This window comes from Podarcis raffonei, chromosome 17, assembly GCF_027172205.1.
Source record: "Podarcis raffonei isolate rPodRaf1 chromosome 17, rPodRaf1.pri, whole genome shotgun sequence".
Classification (NCBI taxonomy): Eukaryota; Metazoa; Chordata; class Lepidosauria; order Squamata; family Lacertidae; genus Podarcis; species Podarcis raffonei.
The window spans coordinates 36708394-36722981 of NC_070618.1; the positions used below are offsets into that span (position 1 = coordinate 36708394).

General features: G+C 47.7%; 1 protein-coding gene across 1 annotated transcript; it reads right to left on the reverse strand.

Moving 5' to 3' along the window:
* Positions 1-388: 388 nt before the first annotated feature.
* PCSK1N (proprotein convertase subtilisin/kexin type 1 inhibitor) lies at positions 389-10357 on the reverse strand. Its single transcript, XM_053371052.1, has 3 exons — positions 10198-10357; positions 4678-5273; positions 389-1250 (listed from the first exon to the last, which is right to left on the reverse strand). The coding sequence occupies exons 1-3, from the start codon at positions 10246-10248 to the stop codon at positions 989-991; spliced, it is 909 nt and encodes a 302-aa protein (XP_053227027.1). The 5' UTR covers positions 10249-10357; the 3' UTR covers positions 389-988.
* Between the last annotated feature and the right edge of the window lie 4231 nt (positions 10358-14588).

The window sequence follows — 14588 nt, forward strand, 5'->3', positions numbered from 1 at the left end:
ACCTCACAGAGTGTTTGTTGTGGGGGAGGAAGGGAAAGGAGAACATTAGCCGCTTTGAGACTCCTTAGGGTAGTGATAAAGTGGGATATCAAATCCAAACTCCTCTTCTTCTTCATCCTTGGTTATTAGTTATTTCTATCACTGTTTTCATAGGCTTTGAAAATCATTTATCTTATTCATTCTCATTGGAACCCTCCAAAGCGGTAAATATTTTACCTGTTTTACAGATGAGAAACTTTGAGACTGGACAAAAGTTTTGAGTTGCCTCAAGCCTGCCCTGTAAAAAGTTCCCAAGGGCGTTGAGACTTGAACCTCTGGGCTCCATAGTTCAAGAGAGTGAAGGGTATTTGAAAAAGGTTTGAGAAGATGACACCAATGACGTCAGCGCTACATTAAAATACCTGGTGGGCTCTTTATTAATTCATCAACACCAAAAACTCTGGCCACAAGCAGGATCAAACAGGGCGACAAATCAGCAAGAAGGCGCATATGTCTTTGTGTAACGTGAATGTGGGTGAACACAAGGCATCTTACAAACCGGACATACACAAGCAGGTGGAAACTCTGGTGGGCCAAGGGAGGAGCAAGGGATGAGAGACAGGGCTGAGGTAACGGGACTATTAAGGCAGAAGGAAAATCAGGGTGGGTGGGGGTAATTTGAGCCACTTTTAAATATTTTTTTTAGCCAAGATGGCCCCCAGCTCTGCGTTTGACATGGGAGAGATGATCACCATCAAACTGCAGCTTTCTATCAGGACGCCCAGAAGGTTAGCGGGGAAAAGAGCCCCTCCCCATACAATAGCAGAACTGGGATTTGGGGAGCCCAGTGCAAGGCTCCCCCTTCCTCCTCAGTAATTTGGGGTCACAAGGCAGAAAAGAGGCAGGAACAAACACGAGGTGTCACAGTCCACTGACATTCAGAGACTGCCAGAGAGGTGGGGGGCAGGGGCGAGGTGGCTCCCCCAATCTTTATTTATGCCAATTCCTCCTATTCAGGCAGATACCGAAGCCTCTGCATCCCCCCAGAAACCCCCCTCCTCCCACCGGCCCCTTCCCCTTCTGTCCGCTTGACCCGTTGCAGCTGGGGCTCCCCCCTGGCCTCCCCACCTAGTCGTTTGACCCGCAGAAGATTGGGGGGCTCAGGTAGGTCCCCTCCGTCAAAGATGGCACGCCGCAGGCGCCGGGGAGGCACTGGGAAACGCTGGGGGGTCAGGGTGCCCGCTCCTGCCAGGATCCGGCCAACCAGGTATCTGCAAAGAAGAGCAAGAGAAAAAGGTGAGTCGAACGAAGGAGCGCTCTCCGCCTTTTCCCACAATCCTTTGCGGGAGCCAAGGATAGGCCTTGACTCATAAAGTTGCCTGCCATCTCCCCTCTCCCCAAAAAGGCTGGAGACTGAAATTGCAATTTCTGATGGCATACAAGTATACCCTTCCATACTTGCCTTTCCCACTAAACCCCACTTTCGTTGACAGAACCCAGTGATGCCACTGAAACTCCCAGACATGGATTGGTTAGTATGGGGTCTGCTCTTCTAGATTTCCCAGAGGTACTAGGAGTGGAAATGCCCCCAAAAAGATGTTGGACTGGTTTTGTATGCCACTACAATGGCAAGACTTTTATTAGCCAAAAACTGGAAATCGCAAGAAATATCAACAATAGAAGAGTGGCAGATGAAGATGTTGGATTTTTTGGAGCTGGCCAAACTGACTGGAAGAATCCGCGACAAGAAAGAAGAGGAGACACAAGAGGATTGGAAGAAATTTAAAGAATATTTAGCTAAATATTGTGATGTAAAATAAATAGAAAATTCTTGGAAATGATAAATAGGCTTAGGGGTAGAATAGGAATATGTGGTAGTAAATACTAAGGATTTGAAAATTAATAAAGGAGAAGAGGTTAGTAAATGAAAGGAGTTAATATCAGTAGAAATATGAATTTGGAGACCTTCTATACAGGTGATATAATGAGATTCAGTAAGAGGGGGTTCGAGGAAGTCAGTTATCAATGTAATGAGAATTAGGTATTTGAAGAAATATTTTTTCTTTGTGTTTAGTTTATTGTAGTGTAATGTGTTTTTCTTTGTTGTGTGTTTTGTTAGGTCATTTTTGTGATAAATGTGGAAAATCAATAAAACATTTTGGGGGGGGGAATAGATTTCCCAGAGGTAACACCTGGATTTTTCTCTTCCTTGGAATAGTCTTCCCCTTCTCCATACCCTAGGATAATGGCTTCTTAGATAAGTTGAAAGCTTATCCGAGATTTCTTACTGACAATGTCAATACTGGTGTCCAGACTTCCAGGGAAAACAGTTTGCCCCCGCAGTGAACATCTCCCATTGTTCGTGCCCCACAATACTCTCTGGCTCACTGCGGTTCTACAGCTGATAGACAAGCGTTCCTCACCAGCCAAGCCAATGTAGGAAAAGGTTCCCTTAAGGTAGCAAACAGAGAAATGCAAGCACTTGGACTCAGCCCTTGATCCAGGGGGCATGGCGAACAGACAATGTCTACTGCTCCTCCTGCGATCCTTCTCCAGACCTCTGCACACACACACACAAATTTTGTATTTTTCACTCTATATGACGCACCAGACCATAAGACGCACCTAGTTTTTGGAGGAGGAAAACAAGAAAAAATATATTCTGAAACCTCTTCAGGGTGGGGGGAGCATTCTTCCCGCTGCCCTGAAGAGGCATTGTGTTGCTTTCCCTGAAGCCAGAACAGCAAGAGGGATCGCAAAAGCAGCTATCCCTCTTGCTGTTCTGGCTTCTGGGATAGCTGCGCAGCCTGCATTCGCTCCATAAGATGCGCACACATTTCCCCTTACTTTTTAGGAGGGAAAAAGTGCGTCTTATAGAGCGAAAAATACGGTATGCTCCAGTTCCTCTGGAATAGCATGGAAGGCAATGCAGGGAGCTGTAGGAGAAAGGAGAAATTCCTCCCTCTCTTTTGCACTCACAGAAGGTGCCTCTGCTGCATCAACTAGCCCTTCACGAATGGATGGACAGCATTGGATGCAACCCAGACAGCCTATAATGCTATATAGGTAAAAGTAAAGGGACCCCTGACCATTAGGTCCAGTCGTGGCCGACTCTGGGGTTGCGGCACTCATCTTGCTTTACTGGCCGAGGGAGCCGGCGTACAGCTTCCGGGTCATGTGGCCAGCATGACTAAGCCACTTCTGGCAAACCAGAGCAGCGCACGGAAACGCCGTTTACCTTCCCACCGGAGTGGTACCTATTTATCTACTTGCACTTTGACGTGCTTTTGAACTGCTAGGTTGGCAGGAGCAGGGACCAAGCAACGGGAGCTTTATCTACTTGCATTTTGACGTGCTTTCAAACTGCTAGGTTGGCAGGAGCTGGGACTGAGCAACGGGTGCTCACCCCATCACGGGGATTCGAACCGCCAGCCTTCTGATCAGCAAGTCCTAGGCTCTGTGGTTTAACCCACAGCGCCACCTGCGTCCTATATTGCTATATATCATAGTTTTATTACATTTTACTAAAATTATTACATGCCAAAATCTACCTAAAGTGAAGCAGGTTCCCTCCTTACTAAGAAATTAGTGACTGCGCAGTGCACTAATTAAAATTCAAGAATTCCACCTGCATGTAAGCCGCCAGATGCAAATCTGGGGATCTACCTGGAATATCCAGGTGGGGGAGGGGCTGTTGGGCCCAGCAGCATCTTTCAGATGCTTTGAACTACAATTCTCATCAGCTCCCGCTAGCATGGCCAGCAGTCAGGAAAGAGGTCCAGGTCCAGGTCCTCAGGAGGACCTCAGGCTGAAGAAGGCAGTTCTAGGGCCCAGATTTTCTACACTGAATATTTCCTAGGCTGTCTTTTTCTTTAAAAATGTAAAAGTGCTGGAGCCCATGCCTTGCTCTTCAGCCTAGCAATCTTGCTCTTTTTTCCCCATGTGCGTGTAGCAGGGGCAGGCTGCACAAGTTGTTTAAAACCATGCATTTCCAAAGCATTGTTTGAATCTTCTTGAATTATTTGATAATTATTTGTATACTCCAAAAAGCCAGCTCATCATACAAAAGATGGAACGTCCTTACTGGATCACACCATTGCAGGTGAGGGTTTGCATTGCTGAATGAGTTCCTCTTGCAAAACAAACTCCCTGCATTTGGACAAAGAGCCTGCCAGTGAGAGGGCTGGGTGAACTCTTCTCCACGACAAGCTACTTTTCTATACGCATTATTTAAAAAAAAAAAGGTGGAGATAGTCACGCATACATAGCCCCAAACCTGAAACCAGGAAAACGCTTTACTGCTTGATTCTGGTGAAAATATAAACTGCTACTGAAATTTCTTATGTACCACTTCCTGTTCCATTAACTGTTTCCTCGAATGTACTACCTTGTTATTTTAATTATATATTCTATATAAAAAGACAGGTGTACGAAGGCAGCCTGAGTTTATTCTGCGATGGAGGACAATGTGTGGGCATTCTGCACATGCTCCTAGGCCATAGCTGTCAACTTTCCCCTTTTCTTGCGAGGAATCCTATTCGGAATAAGGGAATTTCCCTTCAAAAAAGGGAAAAGTTGACAGCTATGTCATAGGCACTCCCTTCTTTCTTGCTTCCTGTGTTACACAGCTGAGAATGACATTCCAAACAGGTTCTGGGGCTGAGCCCTAGCTCAGAAATGGGACCCCATTCCAGCTACCTCAGCATCTCTGGGTCCATCTCCCCAGTGGGTTCTTCCTCCCCTCCCAGCTCCTCTTGGGGTTCAAATCCTCCTTCTGGGACCCAGTGGCGATTGCGCTGTGTTTGAGGTGGGAAGGAGTTGCCTGCTAAGCCGGTCTCATCATACTCTGGGTACAACGGGGCCCCCTTTGCTTCTTCCCAAAGCCTGAGCAAGTTGGCCAGATAGGCAGACTCCTGGTCCCGGCGATGCCCGTCCTGAAGGAGGCGCTGCAGAGCGAGGGCCAAGCGTTCGTCTGGTTGGAACTGGTTCCCGGGCGGTGCCACCGCTCTCTCTAGCGCCTGGGCCAAGCGGTCATCTTGCAGTTGGTTACCGGAGGCGGCCATGGCTCTCTCTAAGGCTTGGGCGAGGTGCTCTTCCTGCAGCTGACCACCAGGGGACGACATGGCTCTCTCCAGCGCTGCCAGCCGGACGAGTTCGGGGTAATACACCTCATTGGCCAATGCAGACTCGACCGCTTCGTAGGGCACTCCCTGCAGCTCCCGCCGAACCCTTCGGGCTCCCCCAGGTAAGTTGTGGTTCAGCCCTCCATGGGAGCCCCCCGTGGTGGGGAGAGGCTGTAAGAAACAGGGGGAAAGATTGAAAGCTGAATTTTAAGGAAAGGTCAGAAGTCAGGCTGGCAGCAATCGCAGGGAGGGGGACGCGATACCACCTCTGCCCCACAGCAAGCCAGTCGCTGGGCATTTCGTGGTGTGGGCCATCGTACATCAATATGGAACAGTGTAATAAAAAATTTAAGGTCTTATATATACAGTCATACCTTGGGTTGAAGTAGCTTTGGGATAAGTATTTTCAGGTTGTGCGCTGCGGCGACCCGGAAGTAACAGAGCGTGTTACTTCCAGGTTCCACCGCTCGCGCATGTGCAGACGGTCAAAATGACATCACATGCATGCGCGGAAGCGGCAAATCGCGACCCACACACGTGCAGACGTGGGTTGCGTTCACTTCTGGATGCGAACGGGGCTCCGGAACAGATCCCGTTCGCATCTAGAGGTACCACTGTATAATAAATGTTGATAAATGTAGCAACCAAGCGCGTACATAGATATGTGGACCACACGTCTGGAGCAGCACAGGAAGACTGGCCTGAAACCATTTTGACTCCCAAACTGACCAAATGTTTTCTCTGCAAGGAGGGAGGGGGTGAGGGAACCTTCCCATTGTCTCAGGAATTGGGTAATCACCATCTCAAAGGAATGGCCAGACTACCAGGAAAGGCAATCAGATAAGGCATTATCAGATAACCTGGCAGACAGGACATAAGGGAAGAAGGGCCGATTTTGTTTACAACAACAGCGAAGTACGAAAAAGCCATTTGATATGTTTAAAGTAACTTAAGAATTAAAGTGAAAACAAAAATGGTAAAGGGCACAATTCAATCGAAAACAAAGCACTTTTACATCTTAGGTAACATCCACACCATACATTTAAAGCAAATTTACAATGGTTTTGACAGTCCTGGTTTCCCCCAAGCAATTCTGGAAACTAGTTTATCCCACATGGCGCTACCATTCCCAGTACCCTTAACAAACTACAGTTCCCAGGGTCCTTTGGAGGAAGCCATGTGCTTTAAATCTATCGTGTGGATGTGACCTTATTGGTTTTAGCAAGGGGAAACGCTTAGCCTTTGAAACGAAACCAACAAGGTCCTGGCAGGACACAGTGTTGAGGTAACTGCCGCAGGAAGATCATTCTGAGTGTCCCAAAAGAACAGCAAATGGTTATTGAATTTATTGTCATTGCATTTTTTCGATTCCCAGGGAAACGAATTTGTGGGATTTTATGCCTCAGGTGCCATAAAACAAGCTTATTTTCTCCTGCTCCAGAGGGCAGGACCCAAAGCAACGGATTCAAGTTACAAGAAAGGAGATCCCACCTAAACATTAGGAAGAACTTTCTGACAGTAAGAGCTGTTCAGTGATGTAATGGTCTCCCTTGGGTGGCAGCAGACTCTCCTCCCTTGGAGATTTTCAATGAGAGGCTGGGTGGCCATCTGTCAGGGATGCTTTAGCTGAGATTGCTGCTTTGCTGGGGGTTGGGCTAGATGACCCTCAGAGTCCCTTCCAGCTCCACCATTCTAGGATTCTAACTCAGTCAGTCTTGCTCACGATGCACCTTGACTTTTGGAGCTGCAGGTGTCATTTGCTGTTCTGCCTCCAGCAGCAAAACATCTTGGAATGTTTTTTCAGGTTGCGTCCCGCCCACAGTGACCCAGAAGTACCGGAAAGGGTTACTTCCGGGTTTCGCCGCTCGCGCGCGCACAGCAAGCGCATCTGAAGGCAGCCCTGTTTAGGGAAGCTTTTAATGTTTAACAGACCACTGTATTCACCCCCCGACCCCACCCCCACTCATATTTCCCCCCTTCACCTCTTTCCCCCTATTCTTCCTAATGTCTCAACAAATGAAACCGATTTGTAAAAAAAAAAAGTTGTTACGTGGAAAACAAAAATACGAGAGAGAGACTTTGCACATACCTTTGTAAATCAAGAAAATCTTTAATAAAAATACATTAAAAAACCCCACAGACCACTGTATTTTCATACTTTGTTGGAAGCTGCCCAGGGTGGCTGGGGAGACCCAGCCAGATGGGCGGGGTATAAATAATAAATTATTATTATTATTATTATTATTATTATTATTATTATTATTATTGTAGCACAAAATCACACTTCGCGCATGTGCACAAGTGCCAAATCATGCCACGCACCTGCACAGATACAGCACTTCAGGTTGCGGGCTTTTCATGTTGCGAACGGGCCTCTGGAATGGATCCCATTCGCAACCAGAGGTACCACTGCATGCTGAATTATCAAGCATTACTCAGTGAGCTTCATGGCTAGGGAAGGCATGGGGGGTGAATACTACAAGCAGAGGCAGATTTAATTTTGAGTGAGTAATTGAGCCGAAAACTGCCTGCACATTTCCTGCTCTGACGTCTAGAAGAACATCAGCTAGAGACTTAAAAAAAATAAAAAAATAAAAATAAAAAAGCCAACCCAGAAAACTAGACTATGCCCGAGCCCGTTCTATTAGACTCTTTCCAGATTTTTCTCCTTGGTTTCACTCTGGATTTTTGTCAGATTTGTGGGAACTGCAATAAGTCCGAAACAGCCAAAGGACAGAAAATGAGATGGTTTTCTGGTGAGGCAACTAACTGGTTTATTGTATCATTCGCAGTAGATATTCGCAGAACCAGTTGTAGGGACCGAAAAGCTCACGTCACAATAAACTATTTTGCCTCTTGACTGCCATAGTATAGCATTTTTGCTTCTCCCTTTGTAGATGTAGGTGTTTATATTTCTGCATCTCCAGATGGTATAATTGGTTAGAATCACGTCCATTTTTCTATTTTTCTTCACATTTGTAAAAAGGCTTTGATGAAGACAGAACAACAAAGTCTGAATTTGTGTGTGTGTGTGTGTGTGTGTGTGTGTGTACCACACACATAGACAGAAGCCTGTTTCCAAGTTCTGACCTACCAGCCCAACACACACAAATACGATCTATACCAGCCACACTCTTTCCCAAACTGCAAATTGGTTATTGCAAATCACCACATGTCCTTCATATATAAGCCATATCTACATAACTAACAGCAGCCAAATTTCAGGGCATTACTAATCATTAATGATGATTAATATCATTGTTATTATTAACATATCAATTTGCACCATGCGCCCATCTCACATCTGGGGACCAGTAACCAAACTTCCTCTGACTAATGCCTACCCAAATGGAGAAATTTACTTGAGCCGTAATCAAGATTCAGGAGCTGAAAGACCCTCTGGAAATGGGGTCAAGGGAGATCCGCCAGTAGAGGAGGCAGATGGACCAGACTAAGTAAGGCCAGACATCTCTGCAAGGATGTGCACAGAAGCCCTTGAGGATGTGTCACGGTGGAAGGTCCTCCGCAGTCTTCCTGCAGAGTTAGTCACAACCACCAGGACGACGGATGCTGGGAAGCCTGGTTGGTTTGGGTACACTGAGAAATCACTTTGGTGGTTGTGAGGCTCTCCTGAGCTAAGGGGGGATCCCTTCAGCCTCTCCCACCTCAAACACACATTCTACATATGTACAAAAGCCCAGCAACATCCAATCTGCCTCTGACTTTGCTCAAACTACTCCTGCCCCTTAATAAGGAGTCAAGACTCCTACAGTTGAGATGGGTGGCAGCGCACAGCAGACAGGCCACTGACACAAAATACCATCAATGAAAATTGTACCTTAATATGTTTCCAGTTTATTGCAGATTTTAAGTATTCTTTGATATATGTTTTTATTCCTGCTTTCAACTCTTGTCTTTTATTGGCATTTAAAAAAATGTTTTAATTTTAATGCTGGTTTTATTGTTCTGCAACTCGTTTAGAGGCTCTATTGACAATCAATTAGTATATGAATTTTGTTCAATAAAATGCCCCAAAATACATGCCCTGAATTATTTTTTAAAACGAATAGTACATGGCATGTATTTCAGTACCCCTCACTTTGCACCTCCTTTTACACACACACACACACACACTCCGTCTTATACAGATGGATAACAGGTGCAAAAATAACGGTGTACTTCTTTTGCGACCCATCTGCCCACTCGGATATCACACGCACAGACACACCCCGCAACTTGGCTTGGACCCGTCACACCCTTTCCACAAAAGCCCCACACCCTTAGCTCATCCTTAGTCCCGCGCACCCACACTTGGTACACAGCAACGCCCCCAGCACTCGCTCGGCCCTTTGCACACATGCACACGCTTCTTCTGCTGTGCGTAATTCTTGGAAACGATGGAGCTGAATTCGTAACGCATCCTTTACCTTTCCACCCACGAAAGCCCCCAGTTGCTCACAGAGGGAACAGGCATGAGTCACAAGCACACGCACAAAAACACACGAGCGCCCCCTTTTCTTTGATCGGGGGGGGGGGCGAAAAAGATGCACAAATGACTCGCTGTTTTTTGCTTCCCAGCACAGAAACACACGCAGATTGCCAGATGTCCTGCACAGTTTGGAGAGCATCCTTATTCCAGATCACCATCATTTAGATGAAGAACGCTTCTCATCCCCCCCCATCCCCACAGTGCCCCATTAATTGGGCTCTTGGGTGCCCCCCTCCCGCGTCTCCTTTCTCCCTGGGCTGCCAACGACGACTATTCAGTCGTCTACAGAAATCAGATGCGCGCCCTCCAGAGCGCGGCTGGCTGCGCAGAGGCAGAAAAGCAGGTGCGCTACAGAAAGGTGCCGGCAGAGCCAATGGTTCTGGATCGCTCCAGCAAGGAAGCCAAGCCGCAGGGCCGGGGGCTCGTCTACGTGTCCTCTGGGTGTGGAGTCCCCAGATAACCCGGCACCCGTCACGCGCGATATCCGACCCCCTCGCCCCCTCCGCGGATGCTCGCCCATCCCGCCAGTGGCTCGCGTCCCCCCGGTCATCTTGCCCGCCCGGCGGGCTGATGCTCCGGCGCCGGTTCTGGGTTCGAATCGCCTACCTTGGCGGCTCCGAGGCCCGAGAGCAGCGCGAGCAGCAGCGCTGGGCCCATCGCTCCCTCTGGGTTGGACGGGAGGCCGAGGCTGCCCAGACGGCGGCGGCGGCGACAGCAAGCGAGCGACGGAGCCGAGCCCGGACTGCGCCAGAGGAGGCGGCGGCGGCGCCAGACAAGAGCCGGAGCTCCGCCTCGCCGCCGGGCTCCGCCTCTGCCCATCGCTCCGCGCCCGGGGCTCAAGGACAGCGGGGGGCATAGGAGCCAGCGGGGGGAGGGCGAGGTGCCTTCGCCCCCCTAAAATATTTGAGCATATTTGAGCCCCACCCCAAAGTTCATGGGCATTGTCTCCTTCAAATGGTTTTGTGTGCGCCACGTCTTATGATTGATTATTCGGGGCGAGGCTTACCTGCCCCCCACCCAATGTTTTATTGGAGTTAGCACCTTTGGCGGGGTGCGGGGGGAGGAGAAGCACGGGCATTCCACTACCTCTGCCTCCGATTTTACCAGCCAAGGACAGGGGGCACCGGAGCGCGTGCAAAGTGCATCCCTTCCAGCGCCAAGCGATCTGCACAGCCTCCGTGACTGTGTAGAAAGGTGTGGCTTTGTTTTGTTTTATTATTACTGTATTTTAAAAGAACAAACCTTTTTCCTGAAGGGAGTCATACTGTTAATCTCTCTCCACCCCACTCTCTGTGGAGTTTAATTTCAGACAGAACTCACTTTTGGCCTGCTTGCCATGAAAAGGGGTGCAATGTTATTTAATTTTATATTAGTTGTTTATTAAATTAATTTAATTAAATTTAAAATAAATTTACTGAATTCATCCAAAGAACACAGTTCTCTGGCATAGATACAGCAATGCTGACCAAATGTTTCTGAGCATGTGTAGAGTGCATTCACCCTGCCACTTACTCAGAGAGAACTTAAATGAAGGGAAAAGCGTCCAGGAGCCTCTTTTATTTTCACCTCCTGCTTCCAACCTTCCAACCCTCATTATATTCCCCTTTCATGTTCTCTTATTCCTTCCAGTGCCTCATTTAGTCCATCTCCTTTTTAAAATGTTTTAGCACCCTTGGCACCCACAAAGGGTGGGATAGGGATGTCCCATATTAAATTCACAGCAACCCTGCGATGTAGATAATGCTGAGAGTTACCAACTGATCCAAGGAACATCCCGTGAGTTTTGTGGCCAGGCAGCTTCTCGCGTCCACTATGTTGTCCCTACACAGTGGCTCTGGCGGCCCCTTTAAGATACCAGCCAACTCTAAAAGTCTATTTCTGCATTCATGGTGATTTGTGCTTCTTGTGGTTAGTCACAATTCCACTTTCAATGCTATTTGTACTTATCTGCCAAAGCTTTGGGATGGATATTCTGCTTCGTTTCCATTTTTTTATCTATAAATTTTTATTACTTTTTTAACATATCATTTTCAACAGTAAGTAAACGTACTTTTCCATCTTATACAATTTTTTTTTACTTTCATCAATCACATCTGAAAATTTTCCAATCTAATCACTTAATATACATTTCTTACTTTCCCTATTACATTTAAATCTCATAACTAATATCTCTATTCTTTTTCTACTTTGCAACATTTCATCTATTTCTCCTTACAAAACTTCTTGTAGTCCTCCTAGCGTAATTTCTTGATTACAGTTGCTCTTCAAATAATTCGTAAACTTCTTCCAATCTTCTGTGAAACTCTGGTCCCACAGGTTTCGAATCCTTCCTGTCATTTTATCCAATTCTGTGTAGTCCATTAATTTTGTCTGCCATTCTTCTTTCATCGGAATTTCTTCTTGCTTCCATTTCTGGGCTAACAATACTCTTGCTGCTGTTGTTGTCATTTCCAATCAGTGCCTGCTGCGTATGGTCTTCCTGCTGAAATCCTGTAACTTTCCATACCACAAATGTTCTGTGTTTTGTCCTGCTTTTGTGTCAAGAACATGTTGTAGGTTAAACTCCAGCTTGGAGACGCTCAAACGGCATAGCTATTGGAGCACCCTTGGGGCAGAGTACATGTAAGCCAAGTGGCAAGCTCACATTCCCTTCAGGTGTCTTCCAGAGTGAATCTGGTTTCAAGCATTCACTACCACTACCAAGCCCAGTGTGGGTTCAGCTCCTGCGGGTGGCAAACTTCCTGGACACTCTGTGTATCCTCTGGGAAGAGCCAACCAAACTTACACAGTGGGTGCCAGCAGGACTGGGCTTTGGGGCAGAATGAGCAAGAGGGGCAGAATGAGCAGATGCAGCAGGACTGGCTCACCACATGTTGACACAAGTACAGTCATGCCCACTGCCAACTAAAGTGTGATATGTCTGGGACTCAGACTCGGTACCAGAGGAGACTCAGTCTGCACCGGATCCTCTGTCTCAGGCAGCATCTGAACCGAGTCTGGGGCCTGATTCTGAAGAGCCCCAGTCTGCACAGGTTCCCCTGCAACAAGCACCAGCTGGGCTGAGTCAGGGGCCTGAGCCTGCCCTGGCTCCAGATGCGGGGATTACCTCATTGCCCTCTGCTGGGCAATCACATACAGCTGCTCCACTACCAGTTGGGTCAGAAGAGGCTGAGGCGGCCCCTGGGTCTAGTAACCCACCTATGTCTCCCCAGCTGCAGAGACTAAGGTCTGAGAGAAGGAGAGGCCTGAGTACAGGGAGGTGAGTCACTGGGGGATCAGGACTGGCCATTACCCCAACAGAGATAAAAGGCTGTCGGATCCCACCCCAGGTTGCAGGAGCAACATTGCTACTTGCTGGAACCTGCCTGAGACCCTGTGCCTGACCTAGCCTGGTTTCCTGCCTTGTGTTTTGCCTTGGCCCTGTTGGACTGACTCCTCGCGGTATCCTTGGATTCAGGACTGAACCTGGACCGCGTTGCTCGGGTTAACCCCTGGGCCCAGCACATAAAGAGAGGGAGGGGCATAAGGCCATTTGCAGTAGACCACAAGCTGAACATGAGTCAACAGCGTGATGTAAAAAAACAACTAATGCCGTTCTAGGAGTATTGTGTTCCAAACATGTGCAGAGGAGACCAACCAAGATGATCGAGAGTCTGGGAACTAAGCCTTGAAGGAGCACTTGAAGGAGTGGGTATGTTTAGCCTGGAAAAGAGGAGAATGAGAGGAGATGTGATAGTCACCTTCAAATATCTTGAGGGCTGTCACATGGAAGAGGGAACATGCTTGTTTTGTCCTGCTCTGGAGGGTAGGACTCAAACCTATGGCTTCAAGTTACAAGAAAGGAGATTCCAACTAAACATTCAGAAAAAAACTTTCTGACAGTAATAATAATAATAATACATTTTATTTATACCCTGCCCTGCCCTCCCTGGCCAGAGCCAGGCTCAGGGAGGCTAACATCAATAACATTTCCGTAAAAACATAATAAAACAAAAACAAAAAACAATTTAAAATACAGGTTAAAATGCAATTTAAAATGCAGCCTCATTTTAAAAGTCAAAACCATGAGGGGAGGGAAACATAAGGGTCAGACTGAGTCCAAACCAAAGGCCAGGTGGAACAGCTCCGTCTTGCAGGCCCTGCGGAAAGATGTCAAGCCCCACAAGGCCCTAGTCTCTTGTGACAGAAGAAGAAGAAGAAGAAGAAGAAGAAGAAGAAGAAGGGGAGGAGGAGGAGGAGTTTGGATTTGATACCCCGCTTTATCACTACTCGAAGGAGTCTCAAAGCGGCTAACATTCTCCTTTCCCTTCCTCCCCCACAACAAACACTCAGTGAGGTGAGTGGGGCTGAGAGACTTCAGAGAAGTGTGACTGGCCCAAGGTCACCCAGCAGCTGCATGTGGAGGAGCGGAGACACGAACCCGGTTCCCCAGATTACGAGACTACCGCTCTTAACCACTACACCACACTGACACAGAGCATTCCATCAAGTCGGGGCCAGTACTGAAAAGGCCCTGGCCCTAGTTGAGACCAACCTAACCACCTTGTGACTTGGGACTTCCAGAATGTTGTCATTTGTGGACATTAAGGTCCTCCGCAGGGCATACCAGGAGAGGAGGTCTGTAGGTTCAGCAGTGAACAGCCTCCTACAAGAGGCAGTGGACTCTCCTTCCTCGGAGGTTTTTAAACAGAGATTGGATGGCCATCTGTCATGGATGGTTTAGTTGGGATTCCTGCTTGGCAGGGGGTTGGACTAGATGACCCGGGGGTCCCTTCCAACTCTAAGATTCTATGATGAAGGGAAGTCATAGTCCCGCTCTATTCTGCCTTGGTTAGACCACACTTGGAGTGCTGTGTCCAGTTCTGGGCACCACAATTTAAGAAAAAGATTGACAAACTGGGATGTGTGCAAAGGAGGGCGATGAAGATGCCCAAGGGTCTGGAAACCAAGCCTTATGAGGAACAGTTGAAGGAGTTGGGTATGCTTAGCCTGGAAAA

What these genes read in the sequence shown, in the direction of transcription:
- PCSK1N (XM_053371052.1), bottom strand. Translation starts at nt 10,248, where the DNA reads ATGGGCCCAGCGCTGCTGCTCGCGCTGCTCTCGGGCCTCGGAGCCGCC. An exon ending in CGGGCCTCGGAGCCGCCAAG is followed by an intron (nt 5,274 to 10,197) that starts GTAGGCGATTCG and finishes TGTTTCTTACAG; the next exon opens with CCTCTCCCCACCACGGGGGG. An exon ending in ATGGACCCAGAGATGCTGAG is followed by an intron (nt 1,251 to 4,677) that starts GTAGCTGGAATG and finishes TCTTCTTTGCAG; the next exon opens with ATACCTGGTTGGCCGGATCC.